The sequence below is a fragment of the Manis javanica genome, chromosome 4 (assembly GCF_040802235.1).
Source record: "Manis javanica isolate MJ-LG chromosome 4, MJ_LKY, whole genome shotgun sequence".
Classification (NCBI taxonomy): Eukaryota; Metazoa; Chordata; class Mammalia; order Pholidota; family Manidae; genus Manis; species Manis javanica.
Window position 1 is genome coordinate 24,424,087 of NC_133159.1, and position 22,360 is coordinate 24,446,446.

The 22,360-nt window shown below is 39.0% G+C and overlaps 1 protein-coding gene across 4 annotated transcripts in view; it reads right to left on the minus strand.

The window, feature by feature from the left end:
- ZBTB8OS (zinc finger and BTB domain containing 8 opposite strand) overlaps positions 1 to 22,360 on the minus strand; it is a 51,577-nt gene that overhangs the window by 26,780 nt on the left and 2,437 nt on the right. For 2 of the 4 annotated variants that reach the window (XM_073233575.1, XM_037010436.2), the window contains exons 2-6: positions 13,667 to 13,691; positions 13,283 to 13,404; positions 13,049 to 13,131; positions 12,185 to 12,237; positions 10,938 to 10,974 (exon numbers count right to left, since the gene is read on the minus strand). In XM_073233575.1, coding sequence (XP_073089676.1) covers positions 10,938 to 10,974; positions 12,185 to 12,237; positions 13,049 to 13,131; positions 13,283 to 13,404; positions 13,667 to 13,691 — 320 coding nt within the window. Of the gene's footprint in view, positions 1 to 7,991; positions 9,624 to 10,937; positions 10,975 to 12,184; positions 12,238 to 13,048; positions 13,132 to 13,282; positions 13,405 to 13,666; positions 13,692 to 22,360 lie in introns of those variants that run through there. The other 2 variants (XM_073233576.1, XM_073233577.1) reach the window with 2 other exon arrangements.

The following is a 22,360-nucleotide window of genomic DNA, read 5'->3' on the forward strand; positions in this document are numbered from 1 at the left end:
TCTGTCAATGAACTGACACAAATAATTTTTTAAGTTAAATGTCACACTAAAGAAATACGACTCAGTACTAAAATGTGTTCATTAAAGAAGCCTTCAGTCAGATTTGGAATTCAAGTATTGCTATTAAGTTTTTTTTTTAATAAAACGACTGTTGCATACCATCCTCATTCCCACTTAGGTTATGTTTGCTATTCAAACAATTAAACCCTTTGAGCAGTATTGTATATAGATAGACACTACGTCTCGCATAAAAAAATTTCATCCAATAATGATGTGGCACTTTTTTGCATAATTCAAAACGTTAAATGCTTAAATAAAATATATACCGTGCCCTTTTGTTGTACGTACGTTCGAGTTGACTTAAAACTTTTTTCCCCTGGTGGAAAAGAATCCACCCAGAACACCGCCAGCGGCACCAGACACTCCAGTATTTAGGGGGCCATGTCAAAAAACGAAAGCCTGGTTTTTCTCCCTGCCCAGCAGCGACATTTATTCGCGCCCAGGCAGGTGGCCGGCGCGTGGCTATTAATCTTATTTTGGGGGAAAGACTACGTAACAGTACATGTGGTTAAGGAATAGGAAACTTTCTTTTTCCTTCCGTCCTTTCTTCCCCACAACTAATTTTCCTGGGAAGTCCTAACAGAGCCCGGCAGCTAGACCCCGGGAAAGGCCAGACGCACCAGACAGCCCGAAGGCTAGTATTTCGGGGGCGGGGGAACAAAAATCTTGCGCGTGGTGGGTGCCCAGTGAACAGCCCACATTTGCCGGGTACCGCCGGGGTCCCGGCCCTCTGGGGTAGACACTCAAGCCGTCCTCATTTAAAACGACGAAACGGGCTTAAGACGTTGACCGATCCGAAAGCCACCCACGGCCCAGCGGCGCGGGGCTTCGGGCCCACGCAGCGTGTCCCCGCCGCCAGGGGGCGCTGGTCTGTTACGTCCCGGCTCCTCTCCGTAACCCCGGAGTCGCCTGCGTCCGCGGCCTCCACGTCCGCTGAGCGGCGGCCGCGCCACTGGGGACACCGGGCAGAACCCGGCCCGCGGCTGGAGGGGAGCTGCGGCTGGAGGCCAGGCTGCCGCCCGTCGCGCCTCACCTGCGCTCTCAGGTTCACCCAGCGCGCCCTTTCTCTTCCCTCCCTCCTCTCTTCCTTTTTGAGGGCCTCATCTCTCTTTGAGAAACAGTGAGCAAAGAGCATTTTAACCCGACTCCCCTGGGGTAGGTATGCTATGGCACGGGAAGGAACTGAGGCTTAGAGGTGAAAAGATCAGTTAGGAAATTTCAGGAAGGAAACGAAGCAGAGGCCTTGGCTCCTACCTTATGTGACATACAGAGACATAAATATAAGCATATTGGAAGACAACGCATTTATGACTTTGGAAACCCCTATCACGTGCAAGGCAGAGGAATGAAATTAAGTCTTGGAGGAAATTTACATTCCAGCTGGGTTCATACATAGGGCCAACTGTGATGTGAGGCAGTAGGTACCAAGTGCCAAGCACATCCATTCATTCAACAAGTATCTTAGTATCCACCAATTGAGGTCTTCTCCAAGCACCCATAGATGGAGTTCACACAAACTGGGTGGAGAGAGTACACAAAAACGAATATAGGCAACAGAAATGGCTGTTACTCCAAAAGCAAATAACCTCTGCAGATAATTGAAAATTAAAGATGATTTAGAGCTATGCCTTGAGGAATGGAAAGGGCATCCAATTAGGAGACAATGAAGAGAACAGAGTTCATTGATACAACTAAGGAAAACTAGCAAATAGCTGAGTGGAGGGACTGGAAGTGTAAGGAGTCCAGGACAACTATTCTCTGGAGACTGGGGGATAAAGGCAGTATTACAGAAATAAGGATGGTATTTGGGTATGAAAACATGACATTAAAAATCTCTCCTTATGAGAGTATTATGCTCAGTGAAATAAGCCAAGCGGAGAAAGAGAAATACCAAATGATTTCACTCATCTGAGGAGTGTAAGAACAAAGGAATATCTGAAGGAACAAAACAGCAGCAGAATTACAGAATCCAAAAATGGACTAACAGGTACCAAAGGGAAAGGAACTGGGGAGGATGGGTGGGCAGGGAGCGATAAGGGGGGGAAGAAAGGGGGTATTAAGATTAGCATGCATGGGGGAGGAGGGAGAAAGGGGAGGGAGGCTGTACAACACAGAGAGGACAAGTAGTGATTCTACAACATTTTGCTATGCTGATGGACAGTGACTGTAATGTGGTTTTTAGGGGAGACTTGGTATAGGGGAGAGCATAGTAAACAAAGTGTTCTTCATGTAAGTGTAAATTAAAGATTAAAAAAAAAAGGAAAAAAAGAAAGAAAAGGGGGATTACTCCTTGATAGGATAAAACTATTGGTAAATCAAAGATTAACGCATGCTTTAAATATCCTTAATTTTGATCACTTAAAGGGTGTCAGATGATCGGCTATGGAGGTACTCTTTTCTGATAATATTCCTTCTCTTAATAAAAATAAAAAATAAAAATAATAATAAAAAAAAAAAGCAGTTCCTGTGTGCTGACCTCCAATGAGTTCTACACAGTGGTATAGAGAGCATGTCAAAGTGTGGGCAAAGGGTCTGTTTGTTTTTATGCAGAAGATCAAGGCCTAGCTTGGCTACCCAGAAAATGAACTAAGATACGATATGAGGAGGAGCTTCCGGCATCAGCACTCTCTGGAGGACTCGTGCCGGGGGATGATCATCAAAAAGCCTCCACAGGGATCCGGGCGATGCTGCGGTTGTGGCTGCGTCCATCCCACTGTTTCCTGGACTTGCCACTGGAATGAGGAGGGAGATGTCTAGGCTGGCATGTGCATACAGTGAGACAACGAATTTGAGTGGATCTGTACTGTTGGAACTCAACCAGGAGTTGGGAGGGGTGCAAGTTGTAGCACTCCAAAATCTTACGACTATAGACTATCTACGGTTAAAAGAACATATGGGATGTGAACAGATCCCAGAAATGGGTTGCTTTAATCTGTCTGATTTCCCTCAGACTGTTCAAGTACAGTTGGACAATATCCATCATATCATAGACAAATTTTCACAAATGCCTAGGGTGCCTAACTGGGTTTCTTGGCTTCACTGGAGATGGCTGGTAATTATAGATTTGCTTAGTTTATGTCACCATATTCCTATTATGTTAATATGTGTGAGCAAGTTAGTTAGTAGTTTAAAACCTATACATGCTTAAGGTACTCTACAAGAAGATATGTCAAAGAAATAATCAATCCTCCCATGTTTTCTTCCATATGCTACCTCTATAGCTTTTCTTCTTCCTTCCTAATTACAACCCTTAAATAGAATTCGTGCCTCATATAGAATTTACCGAGCATCATAATTCCTCCAGGTGGTAAAGACACCTCGAGACAAGTGCTAGGCATAGAAGCCATAGGGCATAAATCTGCAAAGAAGTAAAAAGCTAACCTTTTCAAACAATATGGCTTCTCTCTCACTTACCAACTTTACATTTCCCTGTATGGCCCCAGAAGATGACTGGTTAGCCAGAGACGGGTAAGATTCCTCGAGGAACAACCTAAGACAGGCACAGTCGCAGGGGGGCCATCAGGTGAGAAATCGGGGAACAGTGGTGAAGCTTAGAACCTCACCCCGCCGTTTTGAGAGGAAGCTTCTGCATCCGTGGATGTTTTATTGCCCTTGTCTAGCTCGGATTAGCACAGTCTACAGGCACACACATGATCATCTACAATTGCTCTCTTACAACACTAAACTATGTTTTCTACCTTTATCTTGCATCTACCTACCACTTCAGCATTTTATTAAAAATAAAAATAATAATAATAAAGGGAGAAATGTGGGATCCACATATAAATCAAGTATAAAAATCAAACGAATATTCATATTTGACCTGATTGTTTATAGTTCATAATGCGTGATCAAGACCGAAAGTTTCTGTGATGACTGCCCTTGTACTGTTCACCATGTAAGAACTTATTCACTATGTAAGAATTCGTTCACCACGTAAGAACTTGTTCGTTATGCTTCAGAAGATTGGAGACTGACGAGAATTAGGCTTGAGATGGATTAATGATTGTGCATTGAGCATTGACCCCCCTATACAGAATTTTATTGTTGTTAACAACCATTTGATCAATAAATATGAGAGATGCCCTCTCAAAAAAAAAAATCTCTCCTTATGAAGCATATCACCAGGGGCTTTAGAATCAGGAACACATGGATTAGGTGTTACTGAAGTAGACCAATAAAGATAGAAGGTTCAAAAAAGGTATATAAAATAACCAGAAGCCAGTTTCTTTGTTCCTTAAGGTGCTTGAATCTTGAAGGAGAGTTGTGACTACATGTTGATTACAGAACTTTATGCAGCAACAATGTATCCAAAAATGTAATGTAGGGCCAGTATTGCACTGGAACAAGACCCAGTAAGGAAAGATAAAGCAGGTGGGATGAGTCCAAATAGCCTCTAAGAGGTGCATTTCCAGTTATATTAAAAAAGGACAAGATTGGCAGGTAAGAATTTGGGCAACAGACTAGACAGATGTACAGAAGAGAAGGTAGATCAGTGGTTGCCTAGGGCTGGGAGGGATGGCTGGAGGTGGGTATGAGTGCTTAAAAGGTAAAAAGGTAGGTTTCCATTTGGGGTGAAAATTATCTAAAACCTGTGGTTACGGTCACAAAAACTGCAAATATACTAAAAATCATTGAATGGTACACTTTAAGTGGGTGAACTGTATGGTACGTGAGTTATATCTCAATAAAGTTGCTGCAAAAACAAAGAATCTGGGTGAAGACTTGAAGGCAGGCCCTGATGAGTTGTGTGCTTTGCTGGTGGGTGATGGTGGGTGGGGTGCACTGGTACTCCGGGAGGACTCTGGAGAGGCTGTGGGAACCATGATAAAAGCAGAAACAAAAGCATCCAGTTATTTGTTCCTCTTTCTGCTCCTTATACTACACCTCTTGAATGGTTAATCCTGAGCCAGCAGGAAATCGGGAAGGGAGTGGAAGGAAGCTCCCCAGAAGGGTGAGTGGCATGACATTAGGGGGCAGGCAGATTTTGAAAATAGATGTTCAACTCAGATACAGAATAAGAAAAACTAGATTAACACAAGAAAAACTTGGAGCAGAGAAGCAGGAAAGGAAGTCCGAAGAGAAGCAGGAGAGGGGAGTGGCAGAGATGAGTGCCTTTGCTCTTACACGGAGACCTTAGCAGAATGGCTACCAGGGAGTCTCTAGGCTGGCCACACCCCCAAAGCACCGCAGACTGTGAACTGAGAAAAAGGAGCTGTTTGTATTTATGCTTTTCCCAGTAATAGTATCAGCCCCTACTGAGCATTTACTATGTGAGGCACTGTTCTAAGAGCTTTATGTGTATACTTTTTACTCTTCAACAATCCTACAAGTACTACTATCACCACCTAAAATGAGAAAATTAAGGCACAGAAGGCTAAAGTGGACAGTAAGTGGCAGACCTAGGACTAGAACCCATGATCTGGCTTCAGTTTGGTGGAAGAACTCCAATGCTCTGGCTCCAGTTTGTGCTCTTAACCACTATATCCACAATGTCCTTGAAATAAAAATGTTAGCCTAGTACTATTTAAATTCCAAAATGACTCCCTTTCTTTTAATTTACAAAATAAGATTCTTGACTACCCTAGCAATGCTGGGGCTCCTGGTCTGTGAGTCATTCTCCCCATTTCAGAGTTGAGGAAACTGAGCCACAGCGAGGTTAAGAAAATTTCCCAAAGTCATTCAGTTAGTGAATGATTATCAGAATTTGAATCCATGACCCTAATGTCCTTATAAAGTTTATACTTGAGATAATTTTAAAACCACACAGTTGTGTATTCACTTGGCAGTGGGAAGAAACAATAGAAATCTGCTATTCCCTACTGCCTTGTTCCAGGAAACCAAGTTAAAATATTTCATTAAGTAACATTAGCTTTTGAACTTTCTGTGTCAGATAAAATGACATTACTTTTGTCAGTCATCTTTTTTGAGTTGTACCTTGTAAGTATTACCCAAATGTGTTTCTTTACATATAAAACATAGTAACAGCTGCTGTACTAACCTCACAGGGTTATTACCCAGAACAGCAGAATAGAACATAAATGTGATTTGTTATATATTAAAGGATATGGTATGAATACAGTGAACAGAGTCAAAGTCCCAAATCTTCCTCTTACGGCAGGTAGTTTTAGGTGTTAGGAATCTCTTATGTACAATGCAGGCTAGACGGACTACATACAGAATTGCTGGAAGGACAAATACCGTGATACATCAAGAGCATCTTGAAAAATGTTTTGTACAGAGGAGACATGGATATGTATTTATGACAAAATAAATATGTTGTTCCTTTCTAAGAGTACTCTCCTGCATATCGGAATTTGACATTAATTGTTCACATTACAGATAACCAAACACATAAACGGCATATCAGATGGGAAATAACACCAATAAAGTATTACGGTCACTAAATTCTGAGGATGCTTGTTCTGGAAGGAGCTTCTGAAGGGTTATCTTTTCAAACTTCCTGGTTTCTTAGATGAAGCAACTAAATTCTCAGTCTCAATCTGGATTCTTAAAGCTGACTTCTGAAAGGGGGAGAGGGCAGATTCTCAGGGTACAATCACCACCTTAAGGAGGGTATAAACTGTTCTTAGTTCACTTTTTGAACATTCTCTTCCAAAGCTCCAGGGGTAATAGCAAGGGGGAAAGAGCAATGACAAAAGAGAGGCTGTAGGGACACGTAACCACTTGGCCTTCTTAGAGGGAGAGGCACCAGTGAGAAAAGGTCATCATACCACTTATTGCTACTTTCCTTGAAAGTCATCGTTGTCATGCTGCACGCCACATACCTATGACAAAGGCTGTCAGTGAGCAGATGCAGATGGTGATTTGGACTTTTAGGCTAAACAACCAAAAACTGTTGCAGTAATAGATATCTTCTTTCTCAGCTCAGTTTAAAATACAGTATTATTGGATCACAGAAACTTTATATATAAAACTTAGAACTGGAAAGGAATTGAGAAATCACCACTAATACTTATTAATACACAGATGAGGAACTAAGTCCCAGGTCAGACAGCAGGGCAAGGACTAGAAATCGAGGCTTGTGACTTGTGATTCTGTCCTTGTAGATATGCTCAAGGAGCTGACCTGCAGCCTCTGAGTTTGATGTCGCTCTAATCTAAGATGCTTAATCCACTGACCCTTAAATAGTACTGATCATTTATTATGTGCCATCGGGAAGCTTTCCTTATGTTCAGAGAACAAGACTAGCAAATATCCAACAATTATAAAATTGAGTAAGCCTGCAAATCTTTAAAGCTAACTAGAGAGGCATAATAGTTCAGAGACCACTGAGGCTGGAATGGTTAAGGGGCTTCACAAAAATGTGACCTGCATTGGGCTTTAAAGCAGAGCTTGCAGACTAGCGACCTGTGGGCCAGATTCAGGCCATACACAATTTGTTTGTATTTCATTGTGACAACCCATAGTAGTTTTTCTTTCTTCCCCCAAACTTGGGAGCTTTCACATAAAAATCACAATTTTTGGAGTGTTATGAAAAACTGCAACAAGGCTTATATTCATACTTAGCCACTGCATAAATCCTCAGCTGAACACCCACAGCCCATTCCCATTACCTGCCTGACTCCTTGGGCAGTGGAAATGCTGCTCCTATGTTTTCAGAAATGTAGAAGGCAGCCCAGAAACAGAACACAGAAGTAAGGATGGGTGGGTATGTTATAGAGTAGGAGAATTAGGTCTGCAATGGGGGAAAAATCTGTTCCCTAGGCCCAGACACACACCTGAAACTAGCAGAAGAATCTGGTAAGAGCCTGGCACAACCATCTCAATACATAAACAAAAAATAAACAAAATGTGTACTGCTGCTTATGGATCAAGAATGCCAACTTCACATATAAAGGGTAACATACTCATTTTCCCTCTAATCAATATCTTCATTTTGGCCTATTTTAAAACAAACACAAACTAAATTTTAAATTTTAATGAAATTGTATTAAATATAAATTTATTATGAATAAAGAAATAAAATTTGTATTCCATCATGACATCTGACTTGGTTTTACTGAACCCCATTATATAGTACTGGTGCTAAAAGATATGGCTATGCTTTTATTCCTAATCAGGTTGTACTGTAGTTGGCGTAATACATCCCAAAAGCTCTTCTTACTCTGGGTTCGGCTCTTCCATTGGCCTCATGGTATCCTACTGTTGATTTTCATAATCAACCCCCCACACCATCCAAGAAACCCCTGATGTGCAAAGGGATCTATGGAAAAAAGAGCCCCATCTCTGGCTGGAAATTCATCTTAAAAAAAGTAAAGAGGTTCTTCCAGGCACCTTTTGCTTGGAGGGCCACAATTCAAATTTGCAAAATATGCCCAAGATTAAAGAAGGTTAAGCAGCACTATGCCGGTGACCCTGCTATGTATGCTTTTGAAGAGGTACTACTCAAACCACAGGCTCCTGGCCTAGTCTTCACTGATTCTGCTTTCTGTTAACTATGCAGAGAAAAATAATGCAGTGCTCACAGAACTAAAAAGTTCATAATCTCTTCCTTTCAGGTCAAGTTTACCATACTTTAATGACATTTGGCATCACCCAGTGGCAATATTTTCTCATGTATGTGTGAATAAATAACAACTTTGCAAACTCTTGTATCATAACAAAGCATACCTCAATGAACAGAGAATAGAATAATGTTGTGAAACAAATTAAAGCAGTTCCATTTTTTAAAAGCTATCTACTCTGAAAAAATTCAGATCATTTTAAAGTTGTTTTCCTGGCCTAATGAAGAACAAAAAAAAATTTTTTTAATTCTCCTTTCTTCTCTAATTGTATAAATACTCTGGTTTAATATAAAATTACATGTTAGAAGGAAGGACCCATTTATAAGGGCATCAACTTTTTCTTATGGGAAAACAGGCAAGTGTCAATACATTAGTGCTTTAAAAAACATGAAAGAGAAATTCAGGGCTCTTTCTAGGAAAGTCTTTGAACTATTCAACTATATTTCTTCTAAGAAAACCAACTGGAATACAGGATGGCTCTGTCCCACGGCAATATAAAACACAACTTCTCAATGTACATGCAGAAAGCATATGATTTTAAAAGAAAAGCAAAATCCTGGTTGTAGGATTTCTCTAATTATTTGTCTTTCAAACTGGATTCATTAAGAGTGTGGAAGCTTTAGTCTCTTGGCTGCTGCTTACATCAGTGATCCCTCTTGGGACCAGATTGGAGGGCTTGCATTCCACTGGAAGGGTGGGCCTACTGCCACAGCAGGGGATTAACATATGGGGACCACACTTGCCACCTGAAGAATTCTTTGAAGTTTGAGTATTTGGGTCACAGAGACCAAAGCTGTGCCTTGATTTTCCATTTCTGAAAATCACACTTTAAAAGTTTCTGTTCTGCAAATCTCCATATATCAACAGATACTGCAGAATTTATATCATGTTATTTTCTCAAAAGGAAGAGAAAGAAGTTCTTCATAAGAGTCTTTTTTGGTTGTTATCTTAAATGTCAATGATCACAAAAACTTCTGGCTTGTCTTCATTATACACTTGCATTGCTGAATATGTTATTGCCTTGACTTCAGTTCCCTTAAGTTGGAGTTAGAGGAAAAACAAACAGGAAAAAAAGGATATCAAATTCAGAATCATTAACTCTAGCAACAACTGGCATAAAATCAAAATTGTGATGTCATTCTGAAAAACTAAAAACTCACAACAGTTATCAAATTAGTTTAGTATTATATACACATACCCAACGAGCACTGAACTGGAGTCAGCCTTGTTTCCTGCTGCATGTGGACACTGACCTCTCTGGGCAGCAGTTTTTTCATTCATCAATTGGGTTGAATCAAGAACACAAAGCATTTCTCATTGGCTCAGGGCTCCTTCTCAAGACTTCCTCCTTGCAGTCTAAGCGGGGCCCTCGAAACACAGCTTCTTCTCCTCAGCTGCCAACACTCACTTTACCTTATGGAGGTCCCTCTCCACGCTTCTGATACATGACACTCCCCCTACCCTGCCCCAGTTTAGAACCACGGGATTAGATATTCTCTTGGTTCCTTCCAAATCTAGAAAAAATCTACAAAAATCTGTGCACCACAGAATGTGCCAGGGAATAGGTGAACTGGTGTTTGCTAAGTCTATAGCACAACAGAAATTTGACGATTTCACAGTGGGATCTGTACAGCACCCACCTTCCTTTCCCCTCTGCCATAATCACCAGTGAAACCACAACCTAAATCAAACTAAACTCTCTGCCTATGTATGGCAGCACACATCATGTTAACCGGGATCACCTCAAATGTATGTCCACAAATCTCAAAAGGGTACTCAGCACGAGCAGTAATTCTACATGGGGCGCTAAATTCACTTTCTCACTGTCTGAGACAGTATTTCACAGCTTCACCTCTAGTACCCATCCCTCATGCTCATTCTCAGTCAGCTCTGCTTCCTGGAGAAAATGAGCGATCAGTAAGAACTGATGCACCTTCCCGCATCAAAGCTACCATCAGTCCTCACATCAGCCTTTCTTCCTGTTAGAATGCATGGTCCACCCCTGTTCCTATCAGGAGTCTGATTTCTCCACTGGAATACTCTATCCCATACACCCCAACTTACCAACTTAACGTCTTTGCTCTGAAATTATTCTCTCCCGCTCCAGCGTGATCGGTTTTTCCCAATTTCCTGGATCACTCCCACTCAGCATTCAATGGTACTACAAAACTTCCTAGCTGATACGTGAAATCAGTATTTTAACCTATGTCCGAGCAGGTCAGAGAAATCTGAGAAAAACCTACTACTTTATACCAACTTATTAAAACTCACTGAAGTGTACTGTCATATATGCTGACCTTATGGTAAGGAAGTATAACATGTTTTTAATGGCAGGGTTTAAAAACATACCTGAGGGTGCTTGGACAATGAGAACTCTTCTCCCCACCTTGAGAAGGAAAATTAAAACATGATTAAGATTTCCAAGATTTAATATTTGTTTTCTCTACACTTTTAAAATAAGCCTCATAAACATGGTTAAGAAACTAGAAGGCCGAAAGAGAAGGGAGTGTTGAGGAAGCTGCAAATTTAGTCTGATGGCCAGCAGTTACAGCTGTTGAAGGACTTATGTACAAGAGCCATTTCAACAGTTGACAATTGCTCTAAAAAAACTGCCCTAGTATAGTGTGCATGTGGTAGATTCTCAATAAATAAATCTATGTGGTAGATTTCATAATACAGTAGCACATTCAAATTTTTCTCTGTATTCATGGCTACAGAATTAATTAAATAATATATCCCAATGGAGAAAGCAGGTCTGAGTACCATAAAGGCAGAATATTAGATTCTGTAAGATAGTTTGAAATTGGTGTGCCTTTAATAACTTTTCAAAAAATGCCCACGATCTGTATAGAGAAAGTCCTAGATGGGGAGTCTCCTAGAACTTGGGATCAGTATCCTCTCTGCCTTCAACACTAATGTGGCTAAGATCACAATAGTAGAAGCAATAGTAGGAGTAGAAAGAGCAAAATTTTTAAATTCTGTTTAACCATTTCTTAGCTAAATATGCTTGGACAAGCCTGCTTCTTTACCCATTTGAAAAAAAAAAAAAAGGAGGGAGATAATAAAAGACCTCACTTTACAAAAAGAAACAAATAACATTCAACAGAAAACAGAAAAAAAAGGCTTTTATAGAAATAAAAGATATCACAAAGGGACTGAAGAAACTTGAACAACATCAAATCCAATCAAAGCGACCTGATCAAGTGTTTGCAAACTGGAAGGAAAAGTATTCGTCAATAGAGGGACCAGGTTTAAGTGATGTTAAGGTGTGAGGGCCTATGAGCAAGGAGGCATCAGTGAGTTAGGCTTTATGCAAATATCTGTACCATCTGGCAATTGTGTATTTTTTGAGCTAGAGATCACATATTAGAAATCAGGTTTAACAACCAAAATCAACTTTGCTCTGACAGATTTCTGGTCTCCAAAGCTGAGGTGAGCCCTTGCTCCTAGGGGTCTCACAAAGCTAACCTGCAAAGCCCCACTGGGATGCAACTGTTCCTCTGACTTAACATTTCTGTCTTCCTGACCACTAAATTCAGGAATGAATACAACTTCACTATCTTTCATGACTTACTTAAAAGATTTTCAAAACTTACCCAATTGACCGTACTTTGAAATTTCTTTGATCAATATTAAGTACTTTTACTTCCTGAAGAGGAAAAAAAATTTTCTAATTTTAAAAAATGTTCATAATAGACCATCTACTAAAACATCTAGCTATCAGCTTTTCTAGAAAATAATAACATATAACTTTTCTGAAGTAAAGAAAAAAACTAAAATGTTAACTAAAATAGAACAGCAAACTAAATACTTTTCCAGGAAACAGGGTTTTTTCCCTATATAGTTAAGGGAAGTATTCTCAAACAAGTACAATCTAAAATCATGAGTCAAGAAATTTATATAATCTTGTAGGGACTAGAACTCTGTAGGACAAATGACCCAGCCAGAAGAATATATGTAGTGGAAGTGGAACAGAAGGGCATGGAGGAATTATGGAAGCAAGGAGGGCCGTTTGTGTGTGATAGCAATGATGTTGGAGAGATGTTCCCTTCTACAGGTTGGTGGCAAAAAGCAATTTCCATGTGGCTTTCCCTTTTTCAATTAAGGAAAACTAAAAGCAGCTATTTTTAAACTTAAGCCAACAAGGCCGAGTTGCTAAATTTCAAATGAGACAAAAGGAACACATGGATGGACATAAATACAGCTCAAGCCTGCGTGACATAAAAAGTGTGTATGCAAACAGTAAGTACATTCTTACCATGTAATCCTGATTTGTGGTTGGTAAGTATATGATTAGATCCAAACACAAATGCATCTACGTGGGCAAACTCACCAAGTGCCTATGGTCATTACACTATCATCTCACATATCTTTAAAGCTTGGTTTTGCATCACACGTTCTATTTTAAAATATGAACTAAGAACCCATTAGCTCAGTGAAAAAGAAAATCCCTCACTTACCCGGGGTATGAAGAATTCATCAGCACTGAACTTATAAAGCCACTCATCCAAAAAGTGAAACAGAAGAGACTGTAAGTCATCTCCTACACAGCATCAAAAAGAACCATAATAATAATATATTTAATAATTCTTGTCTCTGTCAATTTTCTTGCTCTTATTGTGAAAATATATTGAAATCACATAGAATACTACACATTTGTATAACAATTTCTTCCCTGTGAATAAATTGGTTACCTTGGGTTTCTACTTCTATTGTTTGGAGAGGCTCCACAGTCCCAGTATCTGTCATGTAACCAAACATGGCCATTGCACACTGTTCAAATGCTTCCTCCAGAGTATCTCCCCATGCGTGTAACCTAAAGAAGTACATTCATGCCCTATGGATTATAATCCACAGCAAGAGAGAAGACTTGACAGCAAAACCAAAATAAAATCAGTACGATAAATACAAAGGCCTCCATCGGTTTAATGGTACTGAAATAGGATTCTTTTAAACCACCATTTTCATGTTCTACAGGAACCAAAATAGGAAATTTTAAACTAGGGACATTAAGATTAAAACACGAGACTTCCTACTTAAGTACCCAGTTTCAAAGGACAAACTCCAACTATACTCACTGGACATCCGCTGTATGATCCAAATCTAAGGAAGAGAGGGAAAAACACTTGTAAGTCACTAAACTTGACTTGCAAGTCACAAGAAAATAACTCTAGCTCATTATTAGGAACATCATTCTTGAAGAGCAAGAAAATGTGCCACAAGACCACACCTTTTTGCCATCCATTTACACGACAAAGTAATTGCTTTGTTAAGGGCGGTCTTTTAAAAAGCCAAGACTTATATTTAAATGATTGAGTTTCTGGAAGGCAGCAAGGCCAGGGTCTTCTAGGATCTAAAAAGTGTCTCATCATTGTAGTTTCTCGATAAATAAAGGCTATTTCCTGCCATTTGAGTTACTTTACCTCAACAGATCAGATTTCTAAATATCTACTGTGCAAACGATCGATTCTAGGAACTACCCAAAGATAGGAAATGCCAGATTTCTCCATCTCACCTTTTTGTGAACAGCTAGCCAAATCCTATTAAAGCAGGTTGCTTTTTTAAGAACAAGAGTCAAGTTTATTTGTTGGTGTCTTGCACTTCAAGTACTCCTCAATGATGTCCCTGGCTGATAAAAGTTTTAGACAGTAACTCTACAATATGCACTATGAGCTTTTTCCTGATACTCTCATAGGAATACCAGAAAGTAACAATTGTGAGGACAGTGAGCTTCCACTGGGGGTTATTATCTTAACATTCCAGAGTCCATTTTTCACTTGTATCCTGACTTCAACAATTCTTCCTGCTTAAGATTACAGAACATCCAGGCTAAAAGGAAGTCTTGGGAGATCATTTAATATAATTCCTTTATGTACAAGAAGAAAACTGAAATCCAGAGATTGTGTGACTTGTTTAGGACCACACTGTTGATGAGAGGCAGAGTTGGGATTAGAACTGAGGTTTCCCAATTCCCTATTTAGTCTACTTTGCACGATAGCACACAGTCTTTCAGTGGCATTCAAGGTTCATATTCTTCTCTCTAATTCACTCAAAAACATTACTGTGGACTTAATACGGTTTAGGCACTAAGGGGCTCATGACCCCCAAAGATGACAAACAAGTTAAAAGAAAATGGTATTTATTAACCCTAAAGAAATGAAAGCATGTGTCCACAAAAAGATGTAAGAATGTTCACAGCAATTTTATTTATTAAAATTAAAACCTAATGTCCATCACTAGGACAGATAAACTGAGAAATAATTATACAATGCAATACTACTTAGTAAGAAAAAAGTGTGACCTACTGATACATGCTTAACATGAACTGCAAAAACACTAAGTGAGAACTGTGGAACAACTCTCGGCACACTCAACCCCATCCAACCCCTCCTGCAGGAAGGGGCCTGACCATACTTGAACCCAGCTTCTAGCAGCACAAGACTGTGTTCCTAAGATCACCCAGCTCCCTCATTACAAAACCTGCTTGAGAAAGCTCGACACTGCCAGAACTTACTGTTTGTTCTAGCCAAAACCCGATAATAGGCCTTGACCTCCCTTTTTTGAACATTTACTAGAAAGGGCTTACAACTGTATTTCTCTCTTAAAATTCAACAGTGTCTTTTTCAAGGACTCCAGAGCCATTCCTTTGAAATGTAATCATATGGAGGGACTCTCAGTCTCTGTGGGAAGATAGAATCCCAACTTTGATAGATAGCAAACACTGCTAGCCTTACGGAATTTACGCTGACCAACTGTTGGTAACTTTCCACTTCTCTGACTCTACACTCTCTCCCTTCCCTCAATTCTCTCTTGAAAAAGCCCGACCACCTCTGCACAAATCAAAATGCAGCTCAGCCTTTTCCTACTGTCAGTAGTTAAAGTCTATTCACCACCAGCCATGTTTATTTTTGATAGAGTTAAGACAGCAGACACAAAAGAATCTATACTATGTCAGTCTACTTCCATGACACTGTAAAAAGGCTAACTTAAAGCTATGGTAATAGAAATCCAATGTTTGCCTCAAGGTAAGTGGATGGGGGCTGATTGGAAGGGAGCAAAAGGGAACTTTCCCAGGTGACAGAAATGTTCTATAGCTTGGAGTGTCGGTTACACAGATATATCTGTTACCAAAACTCACTGGACTTTACTTTACACTTAAGATCTGAGCACTTTTACTATGTATATTATACTTGTTTTTAAAAAAGCTTAAAGAAGACAATGACAGATTGCCATAAGGCAATGGTTCTCAAATCTTTTAATCTCAGGAACCCTTTATTCTCTTAAAATTTGAAGATCCCAGGGCTTTTGTTTATATGGGTTGTGTTTTATGTGTCAATACCCACTATACCAGAAATTTTAAGTGAAAAGTTAAAAAATACTTACTCATTTAAAAATAACAATAAGCCCATTTTATTTCACACAAATTGCATATTTTTATAAAAAATAACGTTTCCCAAAAAAATTAATGAGAAAAGTGGCACTGTTTCGCATTTTAGCAAATATTATTAATGTCTTTCAACATGTTGCAATATGCTTAGCTGAAGTACATAAATAAAATCCAACCTCACAGATATGCAGGAAGAAAAGGCAGGAGTATCTTAACAGTTTTTCAAAAAACTGTATATAGTGTTCCTTGATGCTACACCAAATCTAGAAACCTGGTAGTTTTTTAAAGGTTGGCTGTAATGTGGAATCTGAAGCTGTAACAATGACCTTTTCACACTCTGCAACATTAAAATCCATTGCTATTATCTTCTTAGATAGACCTTATCTATGCCTTATCGCATAACAAGTATTGGTTTTTTGGGAAAATATTAGTACATTGAATTACACAGATAATGTTGAAACATTTAATTACACAGAATTTTTAAAAAACATATTTTTTAATTAATATCACCACCGATCTCATCAGAAAAGTCTTTAAGTACTGGGAACTGTCAAGGTCATGATGGCATATACAAGTTTTCCAAAATCTTAATTTGAAATTTCTAATTTTTTCACTTGCAAGCTTGAATTTTATCATTATTAACAAATATTTTCCTTGATGTGACAGATCACTTCCTTTATTTTCAAGAATTGAGATTGACGATAGTATAGCTTTAAGTCATTCTTTTGAGAAAAAAATGGTGTTCCATGCAATACAAAAAACAGCTCATAACTCCATTATACAAGTTCTTTTCCTCAAGGTAATCACCAATACTTTGACAGATAGTAGAAACACTTTATGCATACTTCCCAATTTGTTACACAGAATATTAAAAAGTACTACTCAATGGTCAAGATTTAAAATGAAGTTCTTACTGATTTGTCATGGACATTTCTAAGTAAAAATGCTTTTCTCTTGTTTTAATAGTACATGGTGGTATGGAATACAGTGACTACCAGGATAACTCGGTGCTGCTGCCTCAATTTGTGCTAAGGAGCCAGCATTTTAACTTATTGCACTTTTGTATTCTAAGTGCAGATAACATGTCAATGTTATTCTCAAAGTAATTTTGATATCACAGATCTGAAAGGATCTGGGGAATCCCAGGGGTCCACAAACCACACTTTAAGAACTGCTACTACAGGAGAGAATAGGAGGTAAACTTAACCTACACTAAGGGGTTCAGGTAATAAGTCCCAAAAGAAACAAGATTTAACACTGTAAGTGCCAAGAGACTAAAGGTGATCACTATCTGCTCGTTCTTTTATTCCTGTTAAAAAGAAAACCACAGGCCCATATGGAGTCACTTCCGCTAGGCCAAGTCCCCAAGCCAGGGTTTAATACATTAACCTAACTGCAGTTTCAGCCTCCCCAGAAAATCACTCACAATTTTCTAGTTACCATAAATAAGATAAACTGTCACATGTGCCCTCTCCATCCCCCAAAGGAATCCACCCTTTGTCCCCAGAGGAAAGTGACCTCACCTGAAATAATTTTTCTTTCTATTTATGACATCCTTGTCCTGCCGCCCAGCCTTTAAAAACCTCTCTCTTTCTGTATGTAGCCTTTTGAAACAACTCTACTTGCTAGATGGGATGCTGCAAGATTCATGAACTGTTTAATAAAGCCAATTAGATCTTCAAAGCTGCTTGGCTGAATTTTGTTTTTTAACATTCCTGACTTCTGCTCAGTGCCTGATACACAACAGGTGCTCAATAATATTGCTGAATGAATAAATGCAATGACAACTGAGCTGAGTCATAAGGGAGAAACAGGGCTACAGGGAAGGTTTGAGGGTAGATCTCGGGGTGATCAGTGACAAGAAATGAAGCTGGAAGAAAATACAGACTTATTTCACATTACATCAATGCAAAGATTCTGCACAAAACGTTGGCAAGTATAATCCAGTATGACTAAATGGGATTCATTCCTGGAATGCAAAGATTCAATTATTAGGAAATAGATTAGTGTAAGTCATGTAAATGTATATATATTCTACTCCACAGATGTAATCACGAAGCATATAATAAAAATAGTAAGATTTTCGAGCAAAAGGTTTTTTCAGCACAATAAATAAAGTTAAACTGTTGTAGTTTTTTTCTCTCTCATTCTTAATTGCTGTTTTTTACTGAATGTGTTGTAGTATAATAAAAATTTGCATTTGGTCTTCGCCCCTAGTTCCTGGCAGAGAGCTCCTAAAACCCTTGCAATTTCTGGAGGGATAAGAGTGTCTTTTGTTCCATGAAAACACTACTAGAACTAATAACTGAATTCAGCAAAGTTGCAGGATATAAAATTAATACAAAGAAATCTGTTGCATTCCTATATACTAATGATGAACTAGCAGAAAGAGAAATCAGGAAAACAATTCCATTTACAATTGCATCAAAAAGAATAAAATACCTAGGAATAAACCCAACCAAGGAGATGAAAAGACCTATACCCTGAAAACTACAAGACACTCATGAAAGAAATTTAAGAAGACACCAATAAATGGAAACACATCCCATACTCATGGATAGGAAGAATTAATATTGTCAAAATGGCCATCCTGCCTAAAGCAATCTACAGATTGAATGCAATCCCCATCAAAATACCAATGGCATTCTTCAATGAACTAGAACAAATAGTTCTAAAATTCATATGGAACCCCAGAAGACCCTAAAGAACCAAATCAATCCTCAGAAGGAACAATACAGTTGGGGGGATTACACTTTCCAATTTCAAGCTCTACTACAAAGCCACAGTAATCAAAACAATTTGGTACGTTACAAGAACAGACCTGTGGAACAGAATAGAACCCAGATATAAACCCACACATATATGGCCAATTAATATATGATAAAGGAGCCACGGATATACAGTGGGAAAATGACAGCCTCTTCAACAACTGGTGTTGGCAAAACTGGACAGCTACATGTAAGAGAATGTAACTGGATTATTGTCTAACCCCATACACAAAGGTAAACTTGAAAAGGATCAAAGATTTGAATTTAAGTCATGAAATGATAAAACTCTTAGAAGAAAACATAGGCAAAAATCTCTTGAACATAAACATGAGCAACTTTTTCCTGAACACGTCTCCTCAGACAAGGGAAAAAGAAAAAATGAACACATGTGACTGCATCAAACTAAAAAGCTTCTGTACAGCAAAGGACACCATCAGTAGAACAAAAAGGCATCCTACAGTATAGGAGAATATATTCATAAATGACATATCTGACAAGGGGTTAACATCCAAAATATATAAAGAGCTCACATGTCTCAACACCAAAAAAGCAAATAACCCGATTAAAAAATGGGCAGAGGATCTGAAGAGACACTTCTCCAAAGAAGGAATTTAGATGGCCAACAGGCACATGAAAAGATGCTCCACATCGCTAATCATCAGGGAAATGCAAATTAAAACCACAATGAGATATTACCTCACACCAGTTAGGATGGCCACCATTGAAAAGACAAGGAACAACAGATGCTGGTGAGGATGTGGAGAAAGGGGAACCTTCCTATGCTGCTGGTGGGAATGTAAATTAGTTCAACCAGTGTGGAAAGCAATATGGAGGTTCTTCAAAAAACTAAGAATAGAAATACCTTTTGACCCAGGAATTTCACTCCTAGGAATTTACCTGAAAAAAAAAACAAGATCCCTGATTCAAAAAGGCATATGCACCCCTATGTTTATGGTAGCACTATTTACAATAGCCAAGATACGGAAGCAACTTAAGTGTCCATCAGTAGATGAATGGATAAAGACGTGGTACATATTCACTATGGAATATTATTCAGCCATAAAAAGAAAACAAATCCTACCATTTGTAACAACATGGATGGAGCTAGAGGGTATTATGCTCAGTGAAATAAGCCAGGCAGAGAAAGACAAGTACCAAATGATTTCCCTCATTTGTGGAGTATAACAATGAAGAAAAACTGAAGGAACAAAACAGCAGCAGACTCAAGAGACTCCAAGAAAGGACTAGCAGTAACCAAAGGTAAGAGGTTGGGAAGGGTGGGTGGGGAGGGAGGGAGAAGGGGATTAAGGGACACTTAATTAGCAATCACAATATAGGCAGGTCATGGGGAAAGCAGTACAGCATGGAGAAGACAAGTAATGAGTCTATAGCATCTTACTACACTGACGACAGTGACTGCAATGGGGGGGAACTTGATGATATGGTTGAACGCTGAAACCAAAATGTTGCTCACATGAAACCATCATGAGATTGTGTATCAATGATAACTAAATTAAAAAATAAATAAAAGAATGTTTAAAGAAAAGAGTGTCTTTTGTTACTCATAATGATCCCTTTGTGTGCACACCTGAGTCTGTGCTAAAGCGTGACTCAGGATGTGGTCTCTCAATAGCTTTAGAATGGGGTAGTCACTAGTAAAAGAAAATGAAACATGATTAAAGGATGGGAACTCTTAGCCTCCTCACCCCACCAATGGGTGTCCTGTGTGGAGGGTGGAGCAGGAGAGTGGATTATAAAATTCTTGAACAAAGAGATTTGGAGAACACCTAAACTGGTGAACTCATCAAGGTGCTGTGAGGATGACAAGTCCTGAGAGGGGCAAAGGAAACTCCAGACCCCTCCCCTTGTACCTTGCCCTATGCAGCTCTTCCACTGTGGCTGTTCCTGAGTTTTATCCCTTATAATAAACTGGTAAATGTAAGTAAAGTGTTTACCTGAGTTCTGTGAGTATTCTGCAAATGACTGAACCTGAGCCTACGGGGGAGGTCATGGGACCACCAGAATTTGCAGCTGGCTAGGCAGAAGTGTGGGTAGCCTGAGTACCCCATTTGGGGCTGGCGTCTGAAGCAAGGCAGGCAAGTTTATGGGACTGAGCTCTTCACCTGTGGGGGTGGGTGCTAACTGCAGAATTACTGTCAGAACTGAACTGAACTGCTGGACACCCAGTTAGTGACAGAGAACTGAGAATTGCTTGGTGTGGACAAACCACACATTTGGTGGCAGACGTGGTGTCGGGGGAAGGAAAAGAGTTTTATAATGCATACAGTATAATACAGTACAACATACAAAATTTACAGTGTGCAATGTAAAAGGTTTGAAGATGACTACCCAAACTTGGTAGATGACTACCCAGAGATGAACTTAAAATTTTACTAACTATAAGAGAATTAATAAAGAAGCAGTGTAAAAAATTACAGAACTCAATAGCTTTCACAAATATAATCAATAACCACAGAGACAACATCATGGAAGAAAAGATTACTTATATCAGAAACAAAAAATGTGAGATACCAATAAATAATCTCAGGTTATACAAGATAAGGTTTGAGAAATGGAAAGGCATACCTTATTCCAGGAGAAAGAGATTCAATATGAATATTAATTAATTTTAATATAAACATTAACACTTTAGTTCTCCCTAAGTTCATAATTAATATGATTGAAAAAAACCAACAGCAATTTTTGGCCTATGGTTTACTTTAAAATAATAGGAAAAGAGGTGAGAGTAGAATATACTACCCCAAAACATGCCACTTTGGCATAAAGATTCTCTTGAGCTGAAGACAAAAGGAGACAGAAGAAAAGTTCTCTGCCCTCTCACTATTTGCCTGAAAGTGGGACATAAATTTTGAAAGGTGTTGCCCTTTGCCTCTTTATCAGCAAGGACAGAATTAAATCACCAGAGAAAACTTTAGACCCTTATGTGCCCAGTCAGCACACAGGAATCAATTTAAGAAACTTTACTAACAAGCCTTTATCTTCCATTAGTTCCCCCATATATTCTAACCTTCTGTTAGAATGCCATATAAGCTCAAGTTTGAATGACCCCTTGAAGTTACTCATCACTGAGTACTCCTGTGTGTCTGTCTGCACAATGCAGTGTTAATAAACTTTTTTTGTAGTGAATCTGTCTTTCATCAGTCTGATTTGGAGGACCCCAACAAATGAACCTAAGATGAGTACAGGAAAGATTTTTTTCCTCCCCTACAGGGGAATATGGGTGGTAGGTGTAGATGGAAAAAGATAAACCATTAGTTGACAACTGCTGAAGTTGGGTGATATGTACCTGGAAGTCATCACACTATCCTCCCTAGTTTTGTATTATTTGAAACTTAAAAAAAAACAGTTTAAAAAATACCAATACTAATTTTTATGGACCTGAGCCAAGCAGATTTTTATCTCCATATAGAAAACAAAACAAAACAAAACAATAATACCAGGAAAAGAGACAAAAACTGAGAGGGAGACTGGCTGACAAGATTTTAAAAGAATGAATCTTCAATAATTAAAACTGTGGCACTGGCATATAAAAAGAGAGGTAGAACAAAGGAACAGAATACTACGTCCAGCCATAAACCAAAATATAGGCAGGGGAA